This window comes from Ixodes scapularis, unplaced genomic scaffold, assembly GCF_016920785.2.
Source record: "Ixodes scapularis isolate PalLabHiFi unplaced genomic scaffold, ASM1692078v2 PGA_scaffold11__112_contigs__length_91849675, whole genome shotgun sequence".
Classification (NCBI taxonomy): domain Eukaryota; kingdom Metazoa; phylum Arthropoda; class Arachnida; order Ixodida; family Ixodidae; genus Ixodes; species Ixodes scapularis.
In genome coordinates this window covers 50,332,872-50,359,898 of record NW_024609837.1, presented here as the reverse complement: position 1 = coordinate 50,359,898, position 27,027 = coordinate 50,332,872, and the positions used below count along the sequence as shown (strand labels likewise).

The 27,027-nt window shown below is 43.2% G+C and overlaps 1 protein-coding gene across 1 annotated transcript; it reads right to left on the bottom strand.

Annotated features, from left to right (window-relative positions):
- Positions 1–390: 390 nt before the first annotated feature.
- On the bottom strand, positions 391–23,278 carry LOC121045534 (CAVP-target protein). Its single transcript, XM_042288996.1, has 8 exons — positions 23,134–23,278; positions 17,261–17,415; positions 13,790–13,952; positions 11,081–11,368; positions 9,645–9,762; positions 7,716–7,888; positions 2,860–3,156; positions 391–407 (listed from the first exon to the last, which is right to left on the bottom strand). Exons 4-8 carry the CDS (start codon positions 11,319–11,321, stop codon positions 391–393), a joined length of 846 nt encoding a protein of 281 aa, XP_042144930.1. The 5' UTR covers positions 11,322–11,368; positions 13,790–13,952; positions 17,261–17,415; positions 23,134–23,278.
- Positions 23,279–27,027: the final 3,749 nt, after the last annotated feature.

Sequence of the window (27,027 nt, the reverse complement as noted above, 5' to 3'; positions counted from 1 at the left end):
GGCAACCACATGTTTCCACAACCGGTGCCACACATCTTTTAGTTTACGTTTCTATCCCAACTATGCATAATACACAGTCCTCGACAACTGCCCTGTTTTAAGTGTGGTGGAACATAGTGTAAACAGGGACATTATATAGAAATAAAGACAGAGTAACTCTAATGACTCTCACCTGTCGCCTCTCGATGATGTAGCTACTCACAGGGCTACCTCCGTCATTTGCTGAAGGGTTCCAAGAGAGCGTGCATGAGTTCCAGTCAACGGAGGTAACGACAGGTTTGCCTTCTGGTGGTTCCGGCTCACCTACGACGAAAACAAGTACAACGATCTTTATTCGAAGCCCTCTCAATAACAATTATTCACCATCTTAATAATCTATCAAATGTTCAATCAAATGAATATTATTTCTGAAAAAAAAAATGGAAGTCTTTTTAACGCGAAATTAGAGCGCAGCTCTAGAGGAGGAGGAGGGGAGGGTGCGGAGGGGAGGGTATGCCCGACCCTCTCCTCCTTTCCTCGTCCTCCTTCCCTCCTCGCCTTCTGCTCTGCTCCTCGTCCCCTGCTCCTTCGCCGTCTCCTCCTCCCGTTCTCTCCCTCCTCCTTCTTTCATCCTCCTCCTTTCACCCTCCGTACCCTCCCATCCTATCCCTCCATACCTTCCCATTCTCCTCCTCCACCTCCGCTCTTCTCCCACCAATTCTTCTCCAAATTTAGCTGAAAATTTGACGTCACCGAGACCTCAACACCAATTCTGTTTCCCCCCTATATTTAGTGGGAAAAATTACGTCACATTTCTTGGTGTTACGTCACCTATAAACAAATTCAGTTTCTCCTCTCGATTTAGCATGAAAATTGACGTCACATGACCTCAACAGCAATTGAGTTCCCCTGCTAAATTTAGCGAAGAATCGAATTGGTGTTCAGGTCCCGCGACGTCAATTCCTCCCTAAATTTAGCGTGGTGACGCCGACGGCGAACCCGACGTCGCGAAACACGGAAACGGGCCCCTAAGAGCTGCGCTCTAAAAATACAAATAGTGCAAAATTCCATGTATCCTTAATATTCTTTTACAGTTCTACCCTAAAGCACATAGCTGCCTTTCTTTTATATACCAAAAGTCGCCAAACCCCGGCTTTCGAGCCGAATCCGGCCCGCATTGGCGTTCCGGCCGGCCCGCGGATGGCCGCCGTCTTTTCAGTGATGCCCGGCCCACGGCCCGCTGCTACCAGAGATTTACACGTTAGAGAAAAAAAAAAAAAAAAAAAGAAGTTACCAAATACCGTTACTTGCTACTCGCTCAAAAAGTAACTAAGTACGTTACTTATTACTGAGATTCGAAAGGAACGCGTTACTAGATGACAAGGGACGAGCTACTTTTTCGTCACTCTGTATGTGTCGTTCTTTTGAAGCAGTAGCCTGCTTTTGTTATTTCTTGTCCTTAATAATTATCAACCTTTTAACGCATTCAAGGGCATTTTATAATTTACTTGGTGCCACTTTTTTCACAAAAAAGTCACAGACGCGTGTTGGAGAGAAAACCAAAAAGGTAACCTTTGTTGTACACGTTCCTATCCAGATGTAACTGAATACTATCACTCGATATTTCATTAAAATAATAAAACCACGGTAATCGTTACGTTTCTCAAAAAATAATTAACCTCTTACTTCGTTACCGAAAAACGTAATTGGATAGAAGTAAAGCATTAATGAAAACGCCTTACCTATAAATTTGAATGGAACTAGCACAAAAACCGCGCATAGAAAAAGCAAACGGCGCACCGATACGCAAACGAAGATATAAACAAAGATTGAGTAGACTGGATGTACACGCGGGATCTCGCCGTATTATTTAGTGTACATTGCCTTCGCCAGCATTACTAATTGGAGTACACTGCTTCATGGGGGGGTATTTATAGCACTATATTAGTACCATAGTTACCAGGGCAGTTATAGTACCATAGTACTATAATTGCCATTGGCACACTTGCTAAATGGAAATTGCAAGTTTGACTTCTGAAATTCTCGATTAAAAAAAAAAATCTTCCGGGGTTGTTTTATGGGTAAAGCTACAAAGGACTTGAAGAATCCGTGCAACACATACCGGCAAGAAGAGGGTAGGGCAGCAGTATTAAGCAAGACAGAGTTTTTAAATTGAGAATTTTAACGCCGTTTCTAAATTCGATATGGGTAGAAATTTGCGAAGCCGGAATCTCCCAAGAGGTAAAACTAGTTTCAGAATTAAGAATTCACAATATTTAATAATACACCACAAAGATTACTTCCGCAAAGCCTTAGGTGACATGCAAGAAAAGCATCTCGACGATGTTGGACGGGCGTCAACCAAATGAAATATTTCCGCTTACGAATTCTGTATTACGCGAAGGTAGAGAGATACACTACGTTTCGGTAGCTGGTGGTGCACAGACCAAAAACATGAACGCATATGTACGAAATGAAGAAGTGGACACGTAGAGAGCTGTCAAGAATGAAACGAACATGACAGCTTGGAAAACAAGCAGATAAGCACAATACGTGAAAAAGTTGAGCAGAAAATTTAAGATTTGGGTATAATAACATACACTAACTCCAAGACCACTTAGATACTCAGTCCTTGAAAACTATGGGATAACTCCACTTTGGCCAGCTTTAAGCTGACAATGCGGCAGAAGATACGCACTTGCCTGACCAATCAACCGCTTGTATTTCAGTACCCGACCCTACTCGCTGCGGATGGGTATAGGTGGAAGCGTGGTTACGTGGCTAGACATATACCCATAAATATTCCGACAAACAGATAGATCCCACCGCACTTTCAGCGTGGGGTTAACGGAGTTGACAGTGCACAAAAAATCACCTTACCTGTAATCATAACGGCAACGCTGAACTGATCCGAACCGTGCTCGTTCGTCGCTTCCAGAGTGTACATGCCCCGGTGGTTGGGGTCGGCATCCACCAGCTTCAGAAGAACAGTCTGGTCATCTCTGTCCACCAACATGGCGGCCGACGACCCGTCAAACACAACGATCTCTCCGTTCCTTCTCCAGGTGAAATCTGGCGGCGGGTGTCCGGTGTAGGAGAGCTTCACGCGGACCGTTTCTCCGGAGTCGAACATTAAGCCGTCCTTGTACGTTGGTGATCCGGTTAGTTTTGGAGGAGCTGCAAACGGATGAATTCTGTATCATTGGCCGGATCCTTGGTGTTAGGCTTACTAAAAGAAAATATATTTAGGCTGTAGATGGGATTTCTGGATTTGCTGTTTACCCTGGAGCGCCGATAAATATGTGCTATTTCCATTGATCACTCGTAAAATTGACACCAAAAGATCAATAACTAGTTGGAGAGCTAAAAAATTGATTCTAAAATCTTGTAACAAAGCACTACGGGCTTGGCATGATTTTCGACAGCAGGTTCGGAGGTGGTGCCTTCCCTAGCTTGTGCGATCAAGCTTAGCAACCAAAGACAATAAATTTCTTAAGTACCACGGAGCCTGCGTTTGGTTTTTGTCTAGTTCATCAACGTGGCGGTTATGTTGAACTAATACAGGCAAACGCAGATCCCATATAAGAAAAACTCACGTTGATTCAGTACACCATATTCCGAGTAAAATTAAAACCGACAGCAAGATCGCGAGCTTAAAGGCAAAACTAACCACATAAACACGTCAAGGGTTTAATACTCTGCTTTATTTTAATTTTGGACGCAACCGGTGCTACGAGTTTATGGGACCAACAAAAGCGCACATCATCGGCCTTTCCTACATATCATACGTTTAACGATATTAGAACACGTGGAGACACATGAAGAACATCATGTCAGTGCGCTGTGGCGCTGTTCGATTGGTCACATCAGCTCGTAGCCTCGGCTGGGTTCAGGCTTAAGTTGAAGCTATTTTCTAGGACAAAGTGATCCCTTGTTATTTAAACACTGACATAAGAAAAATGTGATAAATGACAACACGGCACAAAATCACTTGCGACGTGTGTCACGCAAATTGTTATTTTAATGTGTAACAAACAGCGCAGGGACACTGACAGAGTAGAAGACGGAAGACAAACACTGCGCCGACTTACAACTGAGCTCTAATGGATCTGACAACGAGTATAAATAAATACAAAGTTTGTCCCGAAGCACAAACCAAGAAAGGAAACAACACTTAAGAAGGACGACACGTGTTCCTAGAGTCATCTGCGCGCTCTGTTCTCCTTCGATCTACAAAGAAACATGCACTTTTTCCGACAAGGCAAGTGCCGGGCCATTAGCACATTCTGAATCTGCTTGTCCCATATCGCGCGCTTCTATAATCTCACGCCGTGGGCTTATTCTTTTGTTTACTGATGACCGCGCATCATTCAAAGGGGAGTACAGCCGCATTCGCGGCATTGTACACCAAGATACCCCGACACAACCTGAGACAGATTATACCGGCGCTGTCTTAACCGTTCATTAGGACAGCGCCCTGTCTGCCCTGGGTATCTACGTCCGCAAGACAGGGAGGCAGAATATGAGACTTCCACGACGCTTGTCGAAAACTAGTGTTGGTCTTTCTTAGTGCACACTCGTTTTTCTTTTACCTCAGACTTCACTTTCTTGCACATCCTAGAAAGTTCGTCCGGAGCCAAGAAGACAACACGAACACCGACTCGACGTCCCAATTTCTTTATATTATGAGAAATATTGTGTAGATACAGGAGTACTGTGATATTTATGTTTTAATGCGAAAGTCTTAACTGTTTCGCGGAGCGAGCTGACGTCATCAGTTTGAAGCGCGAAAACGGCACCTAGTTTCCCCTATCCCAAAGTTTCCATTCGCTGGCGGGCGTCGACGGGGCTCCCATTCGCCGCTGCGCTCGTCAGTTTCCATGACGCTCAACCCATGGCGCTGCGTGTTCATCAGTGCACCGTTAACACGGAGCGTCCAAGGTCAGCGTGCCCAGGGGAGGAAGCGTAAGACCGGCGACGAAAAGTACGCAGCAGGCGAAAAAGGGAGCGGGCGAGCGGCTTGCACGCTTTCGGATTCACAACTCATAAGAAGTGCTCAGGTGCACCTCAAGCTTATTTTATGTTAGCTTCTTGATCGCTCTTGATGCGTCTTCTCTTCAATATAGCCTGCGGTCACGTGTCTTAATACTTAATAATTCAAGCTATTCTTGACCAAGTGAAAGTACGATTTATATAGAGCATGCTTAAAACAAGTGATGAAGATTCCACTTTTCACCAGCCTAAAATAGGCTGATAAAAACGGTAGGAAGAGTTTGTTACCTCTAGGTCACATCGAGAGAGATGAAGAAGCTAAGAAAAAAAAACAGACATCGCAGCACTATACTGCCGTACCTATACGAAACTTCTCGTGATCTGAAGGGAGTGTGGTGTCGAGTCGGAGTTTATGTGGTCTTCTCGATTCCGGACAAATTTTCTAGGATGTGCGAAAAAGTAAATTTTTATGTAAGCGAAAAATGAGAGTGCACTAAAAGACCAAATTCAGTTTGTAAGATTCATTGTGGAGGTTGTGTAATCTATTCCCATGTCTTGGAGCCGCAGACACATAGGCCAGACAGGACCCTGTCTTAATGGGCGGTTAAGAGAGCACCGGTATAATGTGTCACAAGTTTTGTCGGGACATCTTGGTGTACACTGCCGTGACTGCGGATAAACTCAGGCCTTTGAAAGATGCACGGCCATCTGTAAACAAAAGGATAAGCTCAAGCGTGAGATTGTGGAAGCGTGCGCTATCGGACAAGCGGGATCCAAAAGTGTTAGTGCCCAGTCAATTACCTGGTCGAAAACAATGTACATGTTTTGCTTTTTTTGTAGATTGGAAAAAAAACGGTACACGCCGATGACTCTATGAACAGGTGTCGTCCTTCGTAAGTGTTGTCTCCATTTTCGACGTTTTGTTACGGCTATTTTTTGTATTTACACTCGTCAGATCCATTAAAGCTCAGTTGTAAGTCAGTGCCGTGTTTGTCTTCAGTCTTCCGTGTCCTTGCGCTGTTTGTTTCCCGTTAAAAAGAAATAAAAACTAGACTATTCGTCAACGCTTCTAGCTTGTTATTTTATTATTCCAGTCTGAAGGTGTCTACGGCGTTTTCCACCCACTCGCTCGTACACTTTTTTCCTCTTACAGTTGGCTGCGTAATGAATTTTACCCCGTACCAGCGAGTTGCAACATCCCTCAAATTTAATATCCGATGTACGCAGTATACTTCACCTAACCTGTGCCAATACTTAAAAACACTAGAACACGCTAAGCGCATTCCACTAATGCAGTTTTATTGGGGAAGTCAAGATATATTGAGTTTATAGTCCTAAATTGAGCAAGTCGAAATATTTTTGCTATGTTCCAAACTGTTTTATCAAAACAAATTATTTACCTAACTTTTTAAGTATTAGTTTGCGGGAAAACACTGCTCTAAAATATTTCGCGTGTTGAGAAAGTTCCAATTGTATCTTTTTATAAATTTAGCCTTCATGCAACTATTCTTTTCAGCTGTGAAGAAAGCTAGGAAACCTCGCACTATATGTAAAGAAAACAATTTACGTGACTTCCCGCTATCAAACTGCGATGTTAAAGCTCTTATAAACGTGAGATATATATTTTTTTTTATTCTCGCGCTTTTTTTAAATTTTAAAGCAATTAAACACAGGAAGCCCACTTTAATGGAAACAACACGATGAGATGATTCTCAAGAGGCCCTACAACTATAGAATTTAAGGTTTTTGAGTACAAAATTATATTGAATAAATTAGCCAATTAATTTGTGTTAATTAGTCAGTTTGGCACCACGGATAAAGAAGAAAACAACCTTGATTTGCTCAACAGGACTATGATAAAATACTGCGTTGCTTCGACACGACAAGCCTACACCAACTTTTTTAAGCAATGGCAGAAGTTAGGTGAAACATACTGTATGCTTTTTTGGTTAATATGAGTAAAAATCTAGATATTAAAGTTGACTGCTGCGCAACTAATGTATTGGATGTGGCCAATTGAACCACTATTCTCGCGTTGGTTTTCACATTTTTGTTGTAATGCCTTTCAGTCAAGAATATTTAAAGAGGTCCTAGCTTTCCAATAATCCTGAATTTGGAACGCTTTAAATCGTTCTACACTTTTCCTCGCTGAAGTTCTCGAGTAGAGACTTCTCTGAAGTTTTGAGATAGAATTTGTTGGAGTCTAGAAACCAATCTGCCAAAACAGCGAGGATTTTTTTTTTTTTTTTTTAATATGCACGATGTAAGTTTTTAGTAAGGGCCTGCAAGGTTATTATTTGCGTTTAAGCCTCTGCCTAATACGGAAACATTTTTACCGGCCTAACGGGCCTATGCGCATTTTGCAAATAAGCACGCGTCTGGCCACAGCAAGTGCGGGCACTGCACGTGGGCAGAAAGCAGATTTGAGTAGGGTGAAGGGTTTGCGGACGCACAGTGCCGAAAGTTAGGCTGCCATAGCAGCGTGCCGTCTGAGAAGCGCGTTTTTCTATACCAAGCTTAGAGGCGCATCTCTGTAACGCTCAATTTAAGATATAAAGGTCGCATATCCTTATAAACTTTTATTGTGCGTCGTCTTTTCACTCTACATTTATTCTTCGAAAAATTAAAATAGAAATATATACTTCTTGGGACATCGAAGGCACGGAGAACATCTCCACGAATCAACTCTGCATGATATGCCGTAAAAACGTTCTGGGAACACAACGCATTTTTTGTGTCCTTACCCAGCACAGTCAGTTTCGCAGAGGTCGTTTTCAAGCCTGCATTGTTGAGAGCTTGACATTCAATCTTCCCCTTGTCTTCGAGTCGAACTTTCCGAAGCAGCAGGGAGCTTGTTGCAAGGGTCGTGTCAATTTCTGTCCGACCAGAATCGTATATTTCGTGGCCGCTCTTGTACCTGAACCAATCGCAAAAAAAAAAAAAATATAGGTAACCATAGACACATTTTCGGAGATTAACTATCTCAATATCTGGCAGTATCACATTCCCATTCGTGTTTCTTTAATTTTTTTTATAGAAGTCTTTCTAGTTCATTTTGCCGTACTACACGTTTTTTTTTTTTTTGAAAATGTTGCCTTTGTAGAATTTCTTTGAAAATTTGTTTTGTCATTTTCTATTAGGAGTCATATTTTCATTTTTCAAAAACATAAAGTGAGGGTCCATCAGCAGTCACCACTTTCTGTATCCGGACAAACATATATATTTTTTCTAGGAAACGTTCAAAAATAATGATTAAAATGTCGAGAAACGGCTTTTAACTGCTCAAGTATTCCCATAGACACATTTTCGGGGATTAACGATCTCATTAGTAGGCAGTATTACATCCCCATTTGTGTTTCTTGGAAACGTCCGGTTTTCTTCCTCTATGTTATGCTCCACAAACACCGTAACTTAACCAGCACGCTGCATTTCCACGCGTGCGGAGCAACTATGCAGAACTGCAGCACAAGGTGAAAACTGCTATGATTCCCAATATTGGTTAGCTAAATGGTTATCACACTTTTTCGGTGCAGTGTTTTGGCCTGTCCGTTTCATCAATAGATTTATACTTCAGCAATACGTCGCTTTATCTGGAGATAGGGTTGCAAACCAATTGCTATATTGATACACCTATAATGAGAAACTTGGTCTTTTGTACGCGTAAACGCTCCTACCTCAGAACAATTCTTAATTTATTTTCCGTCGAAAATGTTATAACTCCAGTGCAGTAAATAGAATCAGGTTCCTTATCTCAATCAAGACAAGGCCTCCTCTAATCATTCACTGGCCATTGAATGCGTCTCTGATCAGACTTTCTATGTACGCAAAAAGTCTGATGAGAGACGCATTCAATGGCCAGTGGACTTTCTATGCACGCAATTGTACCGGCGTGCGGTCGTGTATCGCTACTGCGTGGTGCACGTTAAAGACCCCAGGTTAGCGGTTGTACTGCACTGGCTAAATTTCTCATCTACAGCGAGTGACTCGTCGCAAGTTTGAAGTGACTGACCAACTATACGCTGTCTAAATACCCACACAACCCTAATTATTCTATGCACGCACACTCGTATATTTCATTCGAATAACGATTTTGTTTCCTCGAACTTTACCATAGTAACGAAGCTCGAAGTGCTTTTGTTGATGTAATGTATGACCGACAACTGTGGTTATGCAGTGTTTTGCATCTACACAATCGACGCAGGTTGCAACAGGCTTTAAATTTCCTTCGAGATCGCACCTCTTGCGCACTTGGACGTTGAGCTATATCATATCTTAAACATTACGTATGAAATGCGCAGCATTTATGAGCACAGCTTTTAGATTTTTCGTTTTTCTTGACACCGTGACGTCACATGAGGTTACTACATCACGCGATGTCACTTGGCACTGACAGAATATCATAAATTTAAGAAAGCATTAAAATCTGCTTTTCAGAGGTGTCCGAAAATTCCATACAAATGCGATGCTTTTAGAACGCGTCCGGGAAATGCCGAAGAGACAGACATCCCTTTTAAATAATTTAACACACCGGGGGATGTTGGTGGGCTACGCCGACGCGAAAAAACAATATGTGCACACAGATGTTGCGGCAACCTCATAAGAAACAAGACGTCATTTAAGATACAGTTATGTACAAAGGAAAATAGTTAAAACTAAAACAAAAAACAACGTACCAGGTGATTTCAGGTGTCGGAATGCCGATAAATTTGCAGGTGAACGTGGCATCGTTGTCCACCAAGACGTCGCAGTCTGACAGCTCCTTCGTGAACTCCGGTGCCGTCATGGACGCAACTGGGCAGTAAGGAGAACATTACAGCACCAACCTGAATGCAGCGGCTGGGCCAGTTGCGGTTTACATCTCATATACGTGGAAGCGTTTTATGCCCTGTACGTGGTGTCCTTGTCACGAGCAGTTCTTATTATTATGATTGCAAGGCCTGTGTGCTTGCATTTGCAAATGTAAAGACGTAGTAATTAAGTAGGTAAAGTGGTGCTATTGTTGCTTAAACGTTAAATTTTAAATAAGAATATAGAACGCAAACTATTTACTTTCATGGCAAATATTCTTTAAGTATATAGAGCACTAATTTAAATCAGTGATGCCATTTGAACCAACCTTGTCAAATGATTACAACAACGATCTTAAAGGGGACGTGAAACGTATTGGATAATAAAGGTTTCCTGCTTCACACACGCTTGATGGCACTGTATGGGATCAAAGTTTGCTCGCACGCAGCGCCACAGTCGAAGATGCTTCTCTATCGACGCGTAATTTTAAGGATAAAAGCGGAGTTTTTTTTTTTTCAGTCCCTTTTTTGAAAAACTTTGTGACAGATTTGTGGGATCGCATATTGTTGGAGTCGTCAACAATAAAATCCCCAGAATTTTGCGATCAGGTGACGATATTTGATTGCAGCTCATACAGTGAACACGAACAATGCGAAAGCATTCGATTTGGGCTCATGACGAACAGTGCTTATACATGCATTCGGGTAGTGGCTCCTTTTTAAGCACTTCGATGAAAGGGAACAGCCGAAACTTAAGATTGTGTGGAATTCAGCGCGTACTGTGTGCTCTGCCAATCCGAGCGCGTGGTTATGATAAACATTGGCGACTTATAATTGGCTCTAGATGACGTGGCCGCTTGCTCTGGCTGCGAAATGCGTGGGTGAACGCTGCTTGTTTTTTTATACCTTTCCTGCAACTACCATTGCCTGAGAAAAAAACATCTAACACGTGTTTTCTTTCATGTTTTAATGTCAAGAAATAATTTTAGGTGATATTTACTGAAACTTAAAAAGTGTTGCCGCGCCCCTTCACGATTGTAATGTGTCATATTTAGGTGGTATATCTGCAAACGAAAAATAATCGATCGTAATAATTTAAAAAAACATATACGAAGTACATTTTAAACCACACAGGTATTGTTTTACACAACAAAATTTCAACCTTTTCCTACATCCTAATATTCTCTATACCATCCCAGTAATCGCCTCCGCTGCCATCTTTATCTGATAGGCTGTTGTGTGCATCCTAATCATGCGCAGTAGATGTCTTATGTAGAATATCATAAGGCGATAAGCCCTGGAAGGGTGTAAGAGAAGGTCACCTTTTCTGATGATGACCATGGGCTCCGATGGCTTGGACCACTTCCCCATGCCGACCTCATTCTCGGCGCTGACCCGAAAAGAATACTCGATGCCCGGGACCAAGTTCTGCGCCACGAACTGGGCCTCCTTCTGCTGACTCACGACGATCCAGACGTCCCCGACAAGATCGCAGCGCTCCACGATGTACCAGGTGATGTCATCGCACGGTGGTGACCACGTGACTATGCAGGCGTCAGGCATGGTGGGATGGATGACCACGACCGGTGGTTCTGGTGCCGGGGGCTTTTCTGCGTGATCGCGGTCAAATGTTTGGCGTGTACGGCCCATACTTAAATTTTGCGAGTGTGATTTGGAACCCCTTCCGTCAAATAGAAATGATCTGATGTAAAACCAAATTCTGCCGTTACATTTTTGTTGCGAGTAATTCTAATTGCAAAACCAGTATAGATTTGAAAATTACTCCCATTTAACAATAACTTCATTATCTCATGAATTCATAAAGCACTGGTCGGGAAACAAAGCTGCAAGACAGCTTGACGGGTTTCCGGCCTGCTACAATATAATACTAGCTGCAGTTCGGCACAAAAAAAAAAATTAATATCTTTTAGCTTCGCACACTGGACAATTTAATCAAAATTCAAAACATATAACTAAAAATAAAACATGCGGTTTGAAACACTTAGAAATGCGATAAAATAGATGCATTACCAATTTTAAGAGAGATTTGGCAGAGCAAAATTGCTAGAAATTGCGTGTGCTGACTCAACCGAAACCAAATCATTGCTGCATAGAACCGCCTGAGTGAAAGACGTCCGGGCACCAGTCTCAAAATGGTACATAACGTTTTTCATAACACTACGGCTTTCTGCAAATGCAAATATATTTTTCACACTAGTTATTTATTACAGAAGAGAGATTATTACAACGTTCTTCTGTAGAAAATCAAAATTCATAGGTTAAAATATATTGACGACTAAGTCGTGCGCACAGCGGCACGTCGGCACGTGTGCTTTTGCCTGACAGACCCGACTGGAACACAACGACGTGCGTGGCATGATGAACAGAACAGCGCACACAAAGACAAGGACAGAGAAAAGGAACATGCAGGACACACAAGCGCTGACTCGCAACTGAATTTATACACAAAAGAAAGAAGAAGAAACCGTTCTGAAAGACACGCAGGGCACGCAGTGCTTATGACACGCGACACAGGACCATCTAACTGCAATGTCTTTGCCCCATAGTCCTTTCTAAAAACAAGGTTTCAGTGTTTAGTAGTGTCACTGATGGGTGGCTGACGCAGCAGTCCCCCAGGCTGTTGATGCAATGTGCTTCTAAAATTTCGCGAGTTGTCTTGTCTCGATAGTGTCCAATTATTGTTGTGCCTTTTAGAATCGGAGCACACGAGCAGGAATTGCAGTGAACGGGAAGGTGACCACCCACCGTAGATTTTAGCGAACGATCATGCTCGAGAAGGCGATCGTTTAGGCACCGTCCGGTTTGGCCCACATAGCTTTTACCACACGTTAATGGGATTTTGTACACCACGCCAATTGAACATGGCACATAAGGGTGGCTGTGGCGTTTCTGGCACTTGCCTTTGTTGAGGTTATCCGCTATCGAGCGAACCTTTGAACAGATTTGCGCCATTCTTTTTGGAGCCGAAAACACCACAGGCACATCGTACCTTTGGGCTGCTCTTTTTAAATTATGAGAGGTTTTGTGCATGTATGGTACAACAACCTTTCGTTTCTGTGGATCTCGAGGTTTCTTTCTCCGAATCCCTTTAGTCTTGCGTACTAAGACCGCCACCACCTCGTTTAAGACCTGAGATGGAAAGCCCGACTTTTGGAGTCTCTCAACTTGAGCGTTAAAACTTTCACGAACAGTGTGAAAGCAGGACTTCGTAAGTGCAGCCCCAAGTATGGTAACCGCAATCTCCCTTTTAACAACTTTCGAATGTGCGAATGTGTAGTGAAGGATGCCCTTTTTTGACCTAGGAGAGAAACTCGTTTCGGGACAGAAATGGCCGAGGCCGAGCATAGCGTTACAATAGTAGAACGGTTGATTTTTTATGTTGCATTTCTTTCTATAAGAGTATTTAACTGCGGTGCCGTGACACTAAGTTTCAGCTGACCACCAGAGTCCCGGTTTCAATCATAACGCGGCCCACCCATCGCAAGCACGAGGACAACTGGTCCAGATTTTGCGAGACATATCTGCAGCTTTTCTGTTTCTTGGGCCTAGCTACCGGTTACAAAGGTGGCTTGACCTTCAAGTCTCCTTTCAAGTTCGAAACAAAGAGAGCACACTGGTAATCCTGTGGTGCCCCGGAATAATGTGTGCGGACGGACGAAACCTCATTTAGGCAACGTGAACGCAGGCTCAGGTGAGCATTCTTTCCATGTATGCTGAGACGAAGCTGACTTTCGTGGTTGGCTCCCAAAATATTCGGTGTTAATCTAGCCGGGCCTGGGGATGATCAAGGGACCTCCCGTTAGCTTACAAGTGCATTGTGCACACAGGTGGACGAAAAGTTCAATAGACTTGTGAACGTAGCAGTTCTTTCGCACGCAACTAACTCACGGCTCAACCCGGCTAAAAACCTGCGAATCAAATTTGTACTACAGGCCCGTGTGTTGTAAAATCTGTTTTAGAGGCATTTTTATAAAGTTTTTTTTTAAATCGAACGTTCATAGCGAACTCACTTGGGGCTGCTTGTACTCGAACCGGTTTCTTGTCGACGAGAGCTTCTCCTGTGCCTGCCTCGTTTTCGGCGCTAATGCGAAATACGTAGAAGTGGCGGGTCCTTAGGTCTTCTACCGTGAAACTTGTTCGGGCATCTGGTGTCCTCACTGAGAACTTGGCGATCTGTAGCCAGACATATACACCGTGAAATGTTAGAAATTGTGCAGAAATTTCGGTATAAAACAACCACGTTCAGCACACGCTTCACGTATTTGATATATTTTAGTGATGTGCTCATTCGATTTTGTTTGCTGTATAGTACGAAGTCCTAATTTTAGGATACATTGTGCACCTCACCATTAAACACGTAAAGTTTATATGAATTTCCCCATTTTTAAACATCAAAGAATAACAACTCACTGACTGAATCATGTTGTAATGCCTCAAACTAGAATTGCTCTCCAAAGATAAAAATACACGAGAATACATGCATTTTTTTCCTAATACATTAAGGGTGCGAATATTTTAGAATGGGAAAAACTGACGCATACCTTCTGTACAACCATTTCAGTCGGGAATGATCACTAACAGCTCAATAACGTGCAAGTGAGGCATCCCTGATTGTTAAATATTCACTGCGCAACCCATCGGGTTGAGGAACAATGAAACAAAAAGTCATGAACCATTCAATGAAAATAAATATTCCTCAAAATGTTTGCAGAAATCGAGGGAAGGATAGATTGAAAGACGAGTAAGGAAGGCATCTCAAAGAAAGGATATCTTTCAGAAATGCAAAAACAGCTATTCATGGGAAGTTGCTGTGAAGTATGAAAACAGAAAAATAATTTGAATATAATGGTAATAACGAAAATGGGGCTCTTCAATTGTATGCCTTTGCTATCTATAAAGTGCTTTGCAAACATGCAATAAAACATTTATAATCTGCAAGAACGTATGAAGTATTTGCATGAACCTTGGTGACTCAAACAATAACCAGAGTGTCGAGAAAAAGGAAGAAGATATACCTTCAAATATAAAATAGACAAATAGTAGAAACTCAAAGGATAGCGAATGCACTGTATTAAGTTCTTTTTTCCTTTTTTATAACTTGATATAAATTTTAGTTTCACGCACGCTCAAACTATTGGTTCCTCAATATGTCTAGGATCGGATTCTCATCGGCTTTTGTGCGGAAATTTTGTTTTTGTTGTTTTACTTCTGAACCCCGCAATATTATTAAGCCATTAACCAACCAAAGCCTTGTTCAATTTATATTAAAAACATTAACAAAGCAGAACGATAAACCATGGTATAGGAACAAATAAAACATGTTTTATTGCGGAAGAATGAAAAAGAGCTCATAGCTATCGAAGTGCAATACTATTTTTTGTATGTTATAACTTGTTTACAGTGTTCATATTTGTGACACAAGGGATCATTGTTTTTGCATGTAACATGTACCAGAGAGCACGCCAGAGAAACGCGCAACTTGGTACAAGCTTGGTTATTTATAGGGCCTAACTTGGGCCTAATATGGTTTTTCTCGAATATGTTAGTGGCAAAAAACTCCTGCTCGGCGTTTTTATGGCTTTAATCTTGCTCGCCACGTAATGCCTTGCGTAATGCCAAAGTACCAGACTCAAGTCAAACATGTAACGTAAAAACCGAAGAACCAGCAGCGATGGCTAAATATCAAATAACGAAAACAATCCTTGGGGAAGGGGAACAAAGAGAACAAAGGACAAACACAAATATTCAAACATGGCTAGGTGAGTGGTGTGCGAATGAAAAAAAAAATCCGCCTGGTCCTGGTGTCGAACCAGGGACCTCTCTATTCCCAGTGGAGCTCTCTACCAACTCAGCTAACCAGGACCACTGGAAGTGGAGAGGTCCCTGGTTTGATACCAGGACCAGGGTGAATTTTTCGGTAGTGCACCAGTCACCTAGCTGTGTTTGGAAATTTATGTTTGTCTTTTTTCCCTTTGTTCCCCTTCTCAAGAGATTATTATCGTTAATCTTGTCCAGCTCGCTTGCACCTTTGCATTAATTGAATTAACATAATAAATATTAAACTCGCTTAGCGATTTAAGCCCAGAGTTGCAACATAAAACCGAACAACCGGAGGTCATGCCTAAATTTGGCACTTGTTTCACTAATTAGGGCCACTCTATTCAGACACTGGCGAGAGTAATGCAAGTTTGACTTTGCCCTAGCTTCTTCGGGATTTTTATGGCCTCAAATACCAAGACAAAAACGAAATGCTGGTCAAAAGAACTGTACTACGTTGGCTACTGCTCTATATATTCATTGAGGGAGCAGAAGAGACCGACTGTGACATGTTTTGGCGCCAGGACTTGATGATTCAGAGTAACTTTGGCACATCAAGGGAAGGAAGGGTGTTGAATTGGCACCCTACACCGCGTTCCAGTGGTTGCAACAGATGGATTCCGGCTCTCCCTCTCTCTCTCATTCCCTGGCATGTCCGTTGGCTTTCCGTCTGAGAGAAGTGTTCGGGTATTTTTAGCTATCGAAACTATTTTGCTGAGTGCGCGCAGTATCTACAAGGAGCCTGTGTGTGTGAAAGTCAATTGAGCACTAGTGATAAAGTACTGAGTTTTCAGTTAACTTTATCTTTGAAAGACAAGCGAATTAATACCGTTGAGAAACGAACGTTTTCAATCCCGTTAGTTTTAGGAGATATGGTCATTAATTATTTCCTAAATAATAAGAAATCTATACAAACTACAAATAGAACACTAGTTGCAACGTTGTTTAAAATGCCGAGCATCGTAATCCTAAAAACCAACTCACAGTTATTAAATATAATATTTTCCCTTCAAAATATACCTTTTACTAAATATAATAAAAATATATTCATTATAAACAAATACTGTAAATTCCGTAGTTTCACATGCAGACTGCAAGTTTTTATCACATATTAAACTTTATTGGTTTCTTTCTGGTGTTCGCTCTCCGATCCCGTTGGGGACGTTTTATAGACGTAAAAGAAGACGAGAGACAATAACATCGTTGGAGCTTATTTTCGCGACCTGGCGCATAATCGGAGGCGTCTACAGAAACATTTTTCAAGCATACACAGAAGCAGGCTTAATTTGGTTTAACACTGGAAAACACTTACGACACGCCAAGTGATTACAGTTATGACGTAGCGTCCTTTATATATTACGATATACTTGACACCTGTTTCTGAAATTAGGATCGCACCATACGCGCCTGTCTCAATCCTCATCCACATCATATATTTTCCGACTCGTGTTCGTATTTCAAGTGCCAACGCGCTTTTACAAACAAGCCGGTGTTTGCCAACACCGCGTGTGGCTACTGCGCCTGCGTGGAAACAAGATTTGCTTGATGTAAATTATCTGCGCATGCGCAGTTGCAACACCAGCGCCACCGCAGCGGTGTGACGTCGGAGCTCCGCGTTGGTCTATCCTTGTTAATAGCAGTATGAATTGTTTCGAAGGACGTACCTCTGCTGCTGACACATCTCTGTACTCGACGAGGTAGTTTCTGACCGGATCCCCGCCGTCCTTCAGGGGCTGCTTCCAGGAGAGTCGGACAGAGTCTTCGGTTACGCTTTCAACCACGAGTGGACCAACGGGAGCAGATGGAGGCACTACAACTCCTGCGTTCAGACCAGCCAAGCGACAGCTTAAAATTCCGAACGAGTACGGACCATTCCAAAGATCGCCTTTCGTGCGCCGTCGCGTATCCCTAGTTGGGCCCTGTAACGCGTTCTGAACTTGCGCATTGGCTCTCTTCCCAGTAATATCGGACGCCACTCACGCGTGCACTATTCAGTGACTCAGCATTCTTCGCCTGGCTGATAGGCTATGTAGAGTTCTATAGAGCGGCGAATGTAAATGTGCCGTTATGCTCCTACGTCCCCCGCGCGCAAACGAGCCCTTTCTATAGTCGTCTGCGTCACGCCGGTTGCGTCACGCGCATAAGAAAACGCTCCCGTCTATAGACCTTTGCAAAAATTGCCTTCTGGGCGTTGCCATCTTTGTCTGCTGGGCTGTGGAACGCCTTTTGAGCGTGCGCTGTTGCTCCGCTGTGCGGTATATAAGACACTGCGCAAGCGTCCACAGCTCAGTGACTCGGCATTTTTCACCCGGGTGATAAGTGATGGAAAGGTCTATACACTTCAACCAGCTTTCAAACTTCTCCGACAGCGCGCTGTTCTGGCGGTACATGCGCGTGGCACCATCTCAAGCGCGCGCCTTGCGAAGTTGCGCAATACGCCGCCATAATCCACCTGCAGCTGGTGTCCAGAGATCGAACGCCCAATGCATGCTCGAAGACTGGTCCCGTGGTTTCGGCGAGGTCGGTGCAGGATGGCATCGAACATATTTCGAACGAAATGAAGGGCCTTAGAGTAATAAACTGGCAACTGAAATTGACCCCCAACTGCCCGCCGCCACGTTGCACATTTTTGACCCCAAGACACGTGACCTTATAGTTTTACATCTAGACTTTAATTAAGTACCGCGCGCAAATAATTGCTAATTGATCTTTATCAACAGTGCCAAAGAGATAAGTTATGTTTCGTTCGTTTTAAGTCCAAAATATTCTTTTACGACAAAAACTCGGGCAGCTTCGCAAAGCCTCTGCCAGGTGCCGTCTGCCGCGGTGCTGTATTTTGGGTTTTTATCGGAGCTAGACACTGATCTCTGGGGCTAACAGTAGTAAAAAAAAAAATAGTTTATAATATTCTTTTTTTTTACAGCGATTGCAATACAAATTTGGATTCAGTTTCGTGTAAAAGACTCAGGATATGGTATGGTCACGTGTCTAGTGGTCAAAATCATACAACATGGCGGCACCCAAGTGGGCGTCACTTTTGCCTGGTGAACTGGGCCTTAGCTTATCGCTCTAGGCCCCCCGTACCTCGTTTCATATATCGTACTGGTTACTGCCGTGAGCGCCGAATGCCCCCCGCCGATCGCGTTTACTGGGTCAGAACGCCGGACCGTAGCCTGGTTTTCGCCACGTATCTTCGCCGTGCAGCGTGTGCGTGCGGGCGTGTGTTAGGTCGGACGATTATAGCGTCTCTATTCAATGTTACACAAGAATGTACTAGGTACCTCCAAATGCAATGGGTTAGATACGCTGCCACCGGATTGCCTCTACAAAGGCGGAAACGAGTGTTGACCAATTTCAACATTGTTAGTTTCAACTGGGCATTGTGCTTGCAGCCTTCGAGAATCTAAATGCTGCGCATTCAAATTAGTTCCATCCTATCTATGCTTCTCTGTTCAACAGACCCCTTTTGAAAGTCACGCGCCAATTACTAGAACTAGAATGTCGGAACTAAAGTTCCTAGATGAGAACATTCTACATGTAGCAACATTCTTTGAAGCGCCGACTGCGTGACGGCGCAGGATTTAAGACGCGAATGGAGGCCCACAGCACAAGACTGAGCTGAACGACGCCATTTTCTTTCTGTGGAATGTGCCTCGTCATTCGTATTTGGTTGTCGTTACTTGTAAAAAGTAGTATCCAGGGACTTTAGTCGGAACCACTGTACAAAGGCGGAACAACTGACATGGTGGAACATGCAAGTCATTCCATGAGATAGCGAACGTGTGTGTGCGGTCAACGCTAGGAGTCTTCGAGCCAATCAAACAGCGTCGAAAGTGCAGCGTCACTGCGATCATCACCTTTTTCTGCAGGTTTGTTTTTTACCTTCCAATCCAACCCAACGCATAAACTGGACAATGAGGTTGCGGTTTTGTGCCGTCATTGTACAGAGATTTGACAGCTGCCAACAGAGGGCAGTCTTTCGAAAGGGTTCGATAACACTGCCAATGGGCTTGTAGGCATTGGATGCATACGAAGGGAAGGTCACTAACGGCCCCACAAGAATAAGCCTGATTGAGGTGTAATTTTTTATAACCTCCGAAAGTGGATGCACGTCGCTCTTAAGGTCAAGCAAGCTCTTTATTAAAAAAAAATACAATAATAATAATAATAATTATTGTAAAAAAAACGGCAATTTATATTTGACAGAAATCCATTCTTTTTGTGAACGAAAACCTATATAAATAGAAGTGAATCATGCAAGAAAGAGACGGATATCAAAAACAAAACAAAACGTTCCGTGTGGACGAACTTTGCCTAGGCTTGACAAAAACGCGTCCCCACGAAATTCTGCGGTTTTTTCCCAGCCGCTGACTTTTTTGTGTGACACTTACCTTCTTTTTTTCTTTCGCTACTGTTTCGTAAATTATCCGTGGTGGCAATGCACTCGTATTTTCACAACCCCTTAACAGTGTATTTAAATCTTAGGCCATAAATGAGTACAAAAAATGAATGAATGAATGAATGGGTGGAAGAATAAGAATATTTCTTGAAATTCGTTCGAATTGTTCAAGCAGACCAGGAGTCTCATGACTGGTAAAACAAAAAGTGGGAAACAGAGTTTACGTAGAGTGTGGAATGAAATCTCGCAACGATGACTCCACACTTTTGTCGGCAAGGTCCAGGCAGTGCTCTCCTCGACTACTGTCTGCCAACCTTGTGTTTCACCAGTCTGGAGAAGCTGAAGTATTTGCGTTGTTTTTTTCGGATCAATCTCCTCGCGAGAGCGCGCACACTTGAAAATAACCGTACATTACTAAAACGGCGACAATGACACTGAGTAAAACTTGTTGAATCTGCGGTGTGTTAATTTATTTTTCACTACTTGCAGATCACAAGAAATAGATACAGTCCCATTGCCTTTATTGCTCCCCTTTTCTTTAAATCAAAGCTCATTTAACGCTACACGCCGATGATGTCAATCAAGCAGAGCTGAAGACGCACTGTCATACCACTGAATATCTTTCAGTACGTACGTTATTCCCCGTTGAAGCAATCAATCTCCTTTAATGCGCCATGACCTTGCCATTCTCACTCTGTCCTTCTGCGATTGCGTGTCTTCTAGACTTTGAATCCGTTCTTACTTTTGATGAACCAAAGTATAGAACGCCTTTACAAGAATAAAAAAAAGACATACAAAAGTATGACACGTAGAAAAGGCGAATCTACTTGTCGCTATGTGTTTTTGCTCTGTTTTATTTATTCTGCTTATGCGCCGACTCGTCCAGCTACACCCCTAGAGCTGTTTAATGATCAGATTTCTATTAAGTTGTTAAAACGCAACTGAGAACACGCCAAAAAAAGCTTTCTAAAAACGTTTCATATCTCCTTGACCTTCGCGCAACGATTCACTGCTGAGACGCCCCTGAAGCCACGAAACATTCGCCCGCCATAACACCGTCTCCTCGTCCGACAAGCGTCGACAGGATAAGCTGCGCTTCTCCACCTCACCGTGCAAGAAACAGACACCCCCTACGAAGAAAATAAAGAGAAAAAACAGGCGGACTCTTACGAGGTTCGCGCACTCCAGTGTCGGTGGCAGGGGAAAAAGAAGCCTTGGGCTCGGCGTTCTGATGACGACCTTCTTCGAGGTTGCCGAGCAAAATGCGACACAGCAAGGAGAGGGACCGCGCTCGTTTGGAACACAACAGTGCGCTCGGCCGCGCGGCTAGGATCTCGGCTGAGGTGGCTCCGGCGGGCGCCAACCAAAATAAATCCTGACTCAGGCCGCAGAAGCGGGTCGCTTTCATGCTTGCCTCATCAGCCCCGTTCCACCGTTTTGCTTTGTATGTTTTTGTTTTTATTTTTTCTCGTTAGTTTATTTGGTTCAGTTCTGCTTTTCCACCCAATTCCACGAGCTCGATTTAATTGAGCTGACTCGGCGAGTGCGCAGAATCTCTGTAATCTGGCTCGTTATCTACGGATTAAGCGACGAATGTCCGTCGGGAGTTGTGCGAATGGCTATGGAGCTTGCACATTTCTTATCACACGCGTGCGTGTACGGTCGCTAGCACACTCACGCTACGCTTAGCTATATTGGAACACACGTATAGAATGAGCCGAATAATCACCACCAGTCGCGACAAAAAATCACTGCGCGAACCAACGAGAAGAGGTGGTAGCCTAGAGGAGTTTCGTGTCGTCAGCGTTGCTTTCTTAAATGGCGGCACCCTTGATCAATTCGCTATAGCCTGAGTAGCGGCCACTATTCGTTTATTCCTCGTGAAAAAGTGGCAGGTTGTAACAAGGGTATGGAAGAAAGTTCATCTGACGATAATATCATAATCTCAATATGTATGCAGGCAAAAACATTAAACCTTTCTCGCTCTTTATTTTTCTACCATATGCGAAGGGAAACGCACTGCGATCTACATTCTTAAAAATCATCGTCCGTCTACTCTGGCCTAGTGCACTCGAAAAAGCACTCACCCTGATGTATACAAAAAAAATTCGGCGAATACGCATGGCGAAAATATGCTTATAACCGTAAAATAAAGGGTCCGATGTGACTCCAATCATGACGTCTCACGTGCTAACGATATCCTTGTCGCCATATCGTAGAAGACAGTTATAAGTCTGCATTTATTTTATATATATGATTCACCAATTTTTCTCTCTCTCTGTAGAAAGCAGTGGTTGGGTCTCCAAGTGCTCTGCAGCGAAAGAGCACACACGCTGGTGAAAGTGTATCAATAGGGCGTCCACCAAATGAAAAGGCTCAACAAAGTTCGCGACAACAACACTCTTTGCTCAAGGTCTGTGCGCATTTTAAACGTCACGCTAGCATTTAATTAAACCGAAAACTAGATAGCTTCATATACCCTCTTCATCTTACTGAAAAGCCGGTATGCCTGCTTCTGCTTTCTTCAATAACACGTGGCTTTGCAGTCTACGACGAGCGACCAGCGAATTATGAAATTCCCAGAACATTATTACTCAAATACGTCGATAAGATGTTGATATCCTAACAGGGCATTTCTGGTAAAATGCTTTGGGCTGCGACAATGACACCCTACATCGATACGAAGCATCTGCATGAGCCCGGGCTCAGTATCGGATATTATTACCGAGAGCCAAATACCGTATACTAACACTTTATAACATCATGAACCATATAGATAAGAGCAACAAAGGACGTTGACGACAAGACGAACGTTTTGCTGTCAGTTGAAAAAATTGAGTCGTTGGTTCACCGCCCTTTTTGTCATTCCTTTCTTTGTATGTCAGTATCTCACGAGGAATTTATAGCCTGAAATTCGTCAGACCCTTCGCCAGTGCATGGAAGGAGCTGCTCAGCCAAACCGTATTCTGTGCGTCCTCATTCACTGCACAGAACCCAGAACTCATCGTGATTGGTCCTCTGCGTGCTTCGCAAGAAAGTTGAAAATGAAGCGTTTCTAGAGTACGTAGATTCATCAAATCAAAATGTTCTGATACCGTAAAAGTAGAGTTTCATAAATAACCTCTATCATTCACTTACCCGGTGGCCGAATGATAACTGTGCCCTCGGGAGTTTCCAAAGGGTCGCTGATCCCGACTTCGTTCCAGGCATAAATCCGTACAAGGTACTCATGTCCTTCTTCCAAATCTTGAATGTGTGCCCTAACTATTGGTGCGATTACTTGGCAGACCTGTACAATTACAACAAAATATGACTATGAACATCTAGAACACTGGCACGTTTGGCAATGAACGGAACGTGATAGATGTCATAAACGATCGAGGCACCTACCGAAAATTATGATGCTGTTAGCCCTGTGAATTATGTTAATTGCCATTTATAGATTATATAAGTCCGTCATGAGCTCCTATTTTATCGAAAAACTAAATTATTTTCCGCCTGATTAAATAAAATATTACTTTAATTGTAGCTTTGCTATTCTTGGGTGGTGCCAGCCGAATACTACCAGACACGAAAATGGATTACCGCTGAATTATCGACTATATTGAAGCCTTCTCCTTCCTTTACTACGATTAGTAGTTACAACCTCGATCAAAGTCCTCTTCTTTCCTATTTACAAACTTGCCTTCCTTATTAACAAACTGAAGTGAATTCCCCGTCCTCCACTTCAATCCTTAATTACAAATGCGGAGCCTCTTCGTGTCGTTCAGGACCCCCACAGAAACTATTTATCTAGCAGGTGCAGCGTCAGTATGGTCCCTAGAAAGACTGGCTAGTCTCCCGTTTGAACGCCCGTCTCCACGCAACGGCACGGCACCGCTGTAGATGAAATGTTTTCGAAATATTTGTTTTCCTTTATTTGTTTCGAGGTTCGCCTGACAAAGCCTCTGCCCCCTAAAGTTCAGCAGCTCAGAATACGTACATAATAACAGATTCTACAAAACATTTTACAATTCAAATAAAATAAAAATATAAGTCAAAGAAACAAGGAAAAATAAACACTACATTCATTTGGTAAAAGAATACTATATACGTCAGTAACATTGGCTGTGAAAAACCAAAAACAGAAACAACAAACAAAAAAAACTAGAATGCAATCTTATGTACCTCCGATATGTCAACATCAACCGGAAGTTCAGATGAATGTATACAATGAAAATATATATCTTTGAAAGTAGCTATACTTACCCGAAGGAAAAATCCATCAATGTAACCCTGTTTGGCAGTCAATGTTTTCTAGTGGACCGCTGACTGTGCCTGACTGTACGTCAAGCATGTCTGATTGGCCAACAAGTTACTCTGACCGACAGTCAAACTCCAGTCAGACTCCGCTTGTCGGCTTTCTGATGGTTTCCTGGCGGCAGTCGGCCGCCGCGAAATGCCATCAGGATGTCTTGGTGGCGATTCTGACTGTACATTGACTGTCTCTGACTGTACGTCAAACAGCTTTGACGTGCAGACAGACGTATGGTCAAAGGACGTAAAGTTCGTTCGGATACCACTATTTCGTCAAATCTATGAATACGAAAAGTAATCTATGCACGAGAAAACGATTTCGGGACGTGAGCCCATAAAACCGCTGACGTTAGAGATATGACACGCAACCGACCGACAACCTTGATCAGAAGCCCGCCGAAGCGCCGAACACACACGACACTTCGCTTCGCCCATAGAGACTTCGCCGAGCTTTCATGAACGATCGCTCTCGACTCGTTTTGTTTGCCCGCTTGCTCCAACCTGTCGATCCTGCCCGGGCTCTACAATGTCTTATGTTTTAGTAGAATTTCTACTCGACAAGACCCAGCCTGTTGTGAGTACCGACGATGTAAGGGACTTTAGCGGTATAGTTGAAGACGACAAGGTGTACCAGGTCTACTGGGCCGGTGACGCGCGAAAAAAGGATCGTTCTACGACGCGAAAGTACTCTACATGGCAGGTGAGTAGAACTGAAGTACGGCGAGTGATGTACGAGTACTTTGCATAACACGCTGACGGCTTAACTGCATTTGCAGCCGAAGCATCTCGTATAAAACGATTAGTCAAATCGAGTTTCCAAAGCGGAGGCATAGCTTAGTGGTTAAGGTACCCGATTTGTACGCAAGTGGTCGCGGGTTCGATGCGCAGTGGTCCTGATTTATTTTTTTTTTTCTCGAACATTTTGTTTTATTGAGGCATTTGGCGATATTTATGAGTGCGTATAGCTTTACTCTTGTATAAATGCTGCCCTTGTTGATGAAATTCCCTTGGTAGTGGCAGTCAGACGTCATCTGATGGACCATCAGATGACGTCTGATGGTCCATCACGTCCCACCAAGGCTGCTGACTGGCAGTCAGCGTCCCAAATTACGTACCTTGATGGAATTTTCAATAGGGTAATGATTATAATCTTGGTGCAATACACAATCCAAAAGAGAATTGCCCACCAAGAAACTTCTCCAATTATTTTTAAAATCAAGGGGTGCTGCGCGCAATCGGCATGCTGTTGTAGCTGCTACCTTCCCCACTATCTACCTTCTTCAGTCTCAACGAGCTGATTGCGAATATTATTGTTGACTTCTTTGCCTTCTTAACAAGGACAGATTTACCTTTGCTAGGCTGTGATGTGCATGCAGATGCAATTACAGCACGCATACTCAAGTTCTTTATCCACCTTTTTCCGCCTTTACACCAAAGCAATGAACAACAAGAGGAGAAGAAGTCAAGAGCGGTTGAGGCGTTTGAATGTTAGGAGGTGTAAATAATTCATTTGCAAAGTGCTCATTTGCTTCTGTCGGTCATATTTTCTCCAGATATCGTTTGTGGTTTGGTAACTGCCAAATTCTGGCACGCCGATTGCTCTCCAACGCCGCTACGCGCTTTCATTCCGGAGTAGTCACCGAGGGGCAGTGGACGGCGGCCTAGCCAGTCTTTCTAGGGACCATAGCGTCAGGGAACGGGCACTGACGCATTCATCTTTTATTCGTTTTTTTCTGTTTTTCACCGGAACCTTGATGCTTTGCTAACTTGTAGTGCACCGGCATTGTCGCCAATGGACTGAAAGATGTTCTCCTGCTGAGATGTTCCTTAATAAAGCAGCATGTTCACTTGTCCGGCTAATGATGCAACGACTGGTTCGGCCCATGTCGTTTGAACCGCATCATGATTGGATGTTGTAAAGGACTCCTTTTTTAGACCAAGCGTGCTTTGTCCTGCAAGCAATGTAAAAAAAAATATCGTTTGAAATATCCCTCCTGGTTTACCCTGCGATACAGAATATGCCTTATTCAACATCAAGCGGAACCCTAAGAAAAAAGGCAAAAAAAACACGAAAGCCTTTAGTGATAGCGCCTTATATCGAGGCATCACTTACAATTAAAAAAGACTGCCGGACGGCAAGGCGTCCATGTGGTGTGCTGCGCGCCAAATAAGGCGTATTTTATGTGTCGCAGGGTAAACCTGCAGGCTGGAGATTTCAAAGTTTGTGGCACTACTTACAGGAGAAAGTCGACGCAGTCTGAAAAATAAATCATAAATAACATCCTATAATCCCGTAGTCGATTCTACATCGGCCAAACCGTTCGTTGCATCAGTAATTGGTCAAGGGAGCATGCTACTTCATTAAGGAATATATCATCACGGGGACATCTACCAGTGCATTGCCGAGAATACCGGTGCACTGCAATTTTGCAAAGCATCAAGGTCCTGAAAAAAAAAAAAAACACGAAAAACTTGCGCGTTAAATTCTTGAGGCAAAGGACATTGATGAAAATGAAGATGGATGCGTCAGTGCTCCTTCCCCGGCGCTGCAACAGCAAGGGAAACTGTCTCTGTGGAGGTCCTCAAGGACACAAAGGAGCTACGCGTTTGTAAATAAGGATAGAGGAGGAGGAAGAAGGCTTTAATCTGGTTTATAAATAAAGAAGAAGCTGGCTTAAATCCACGATGAAAATACTGATAGCAGTGAAGGAAGAATAAGGCTTCAATATAGTTCAT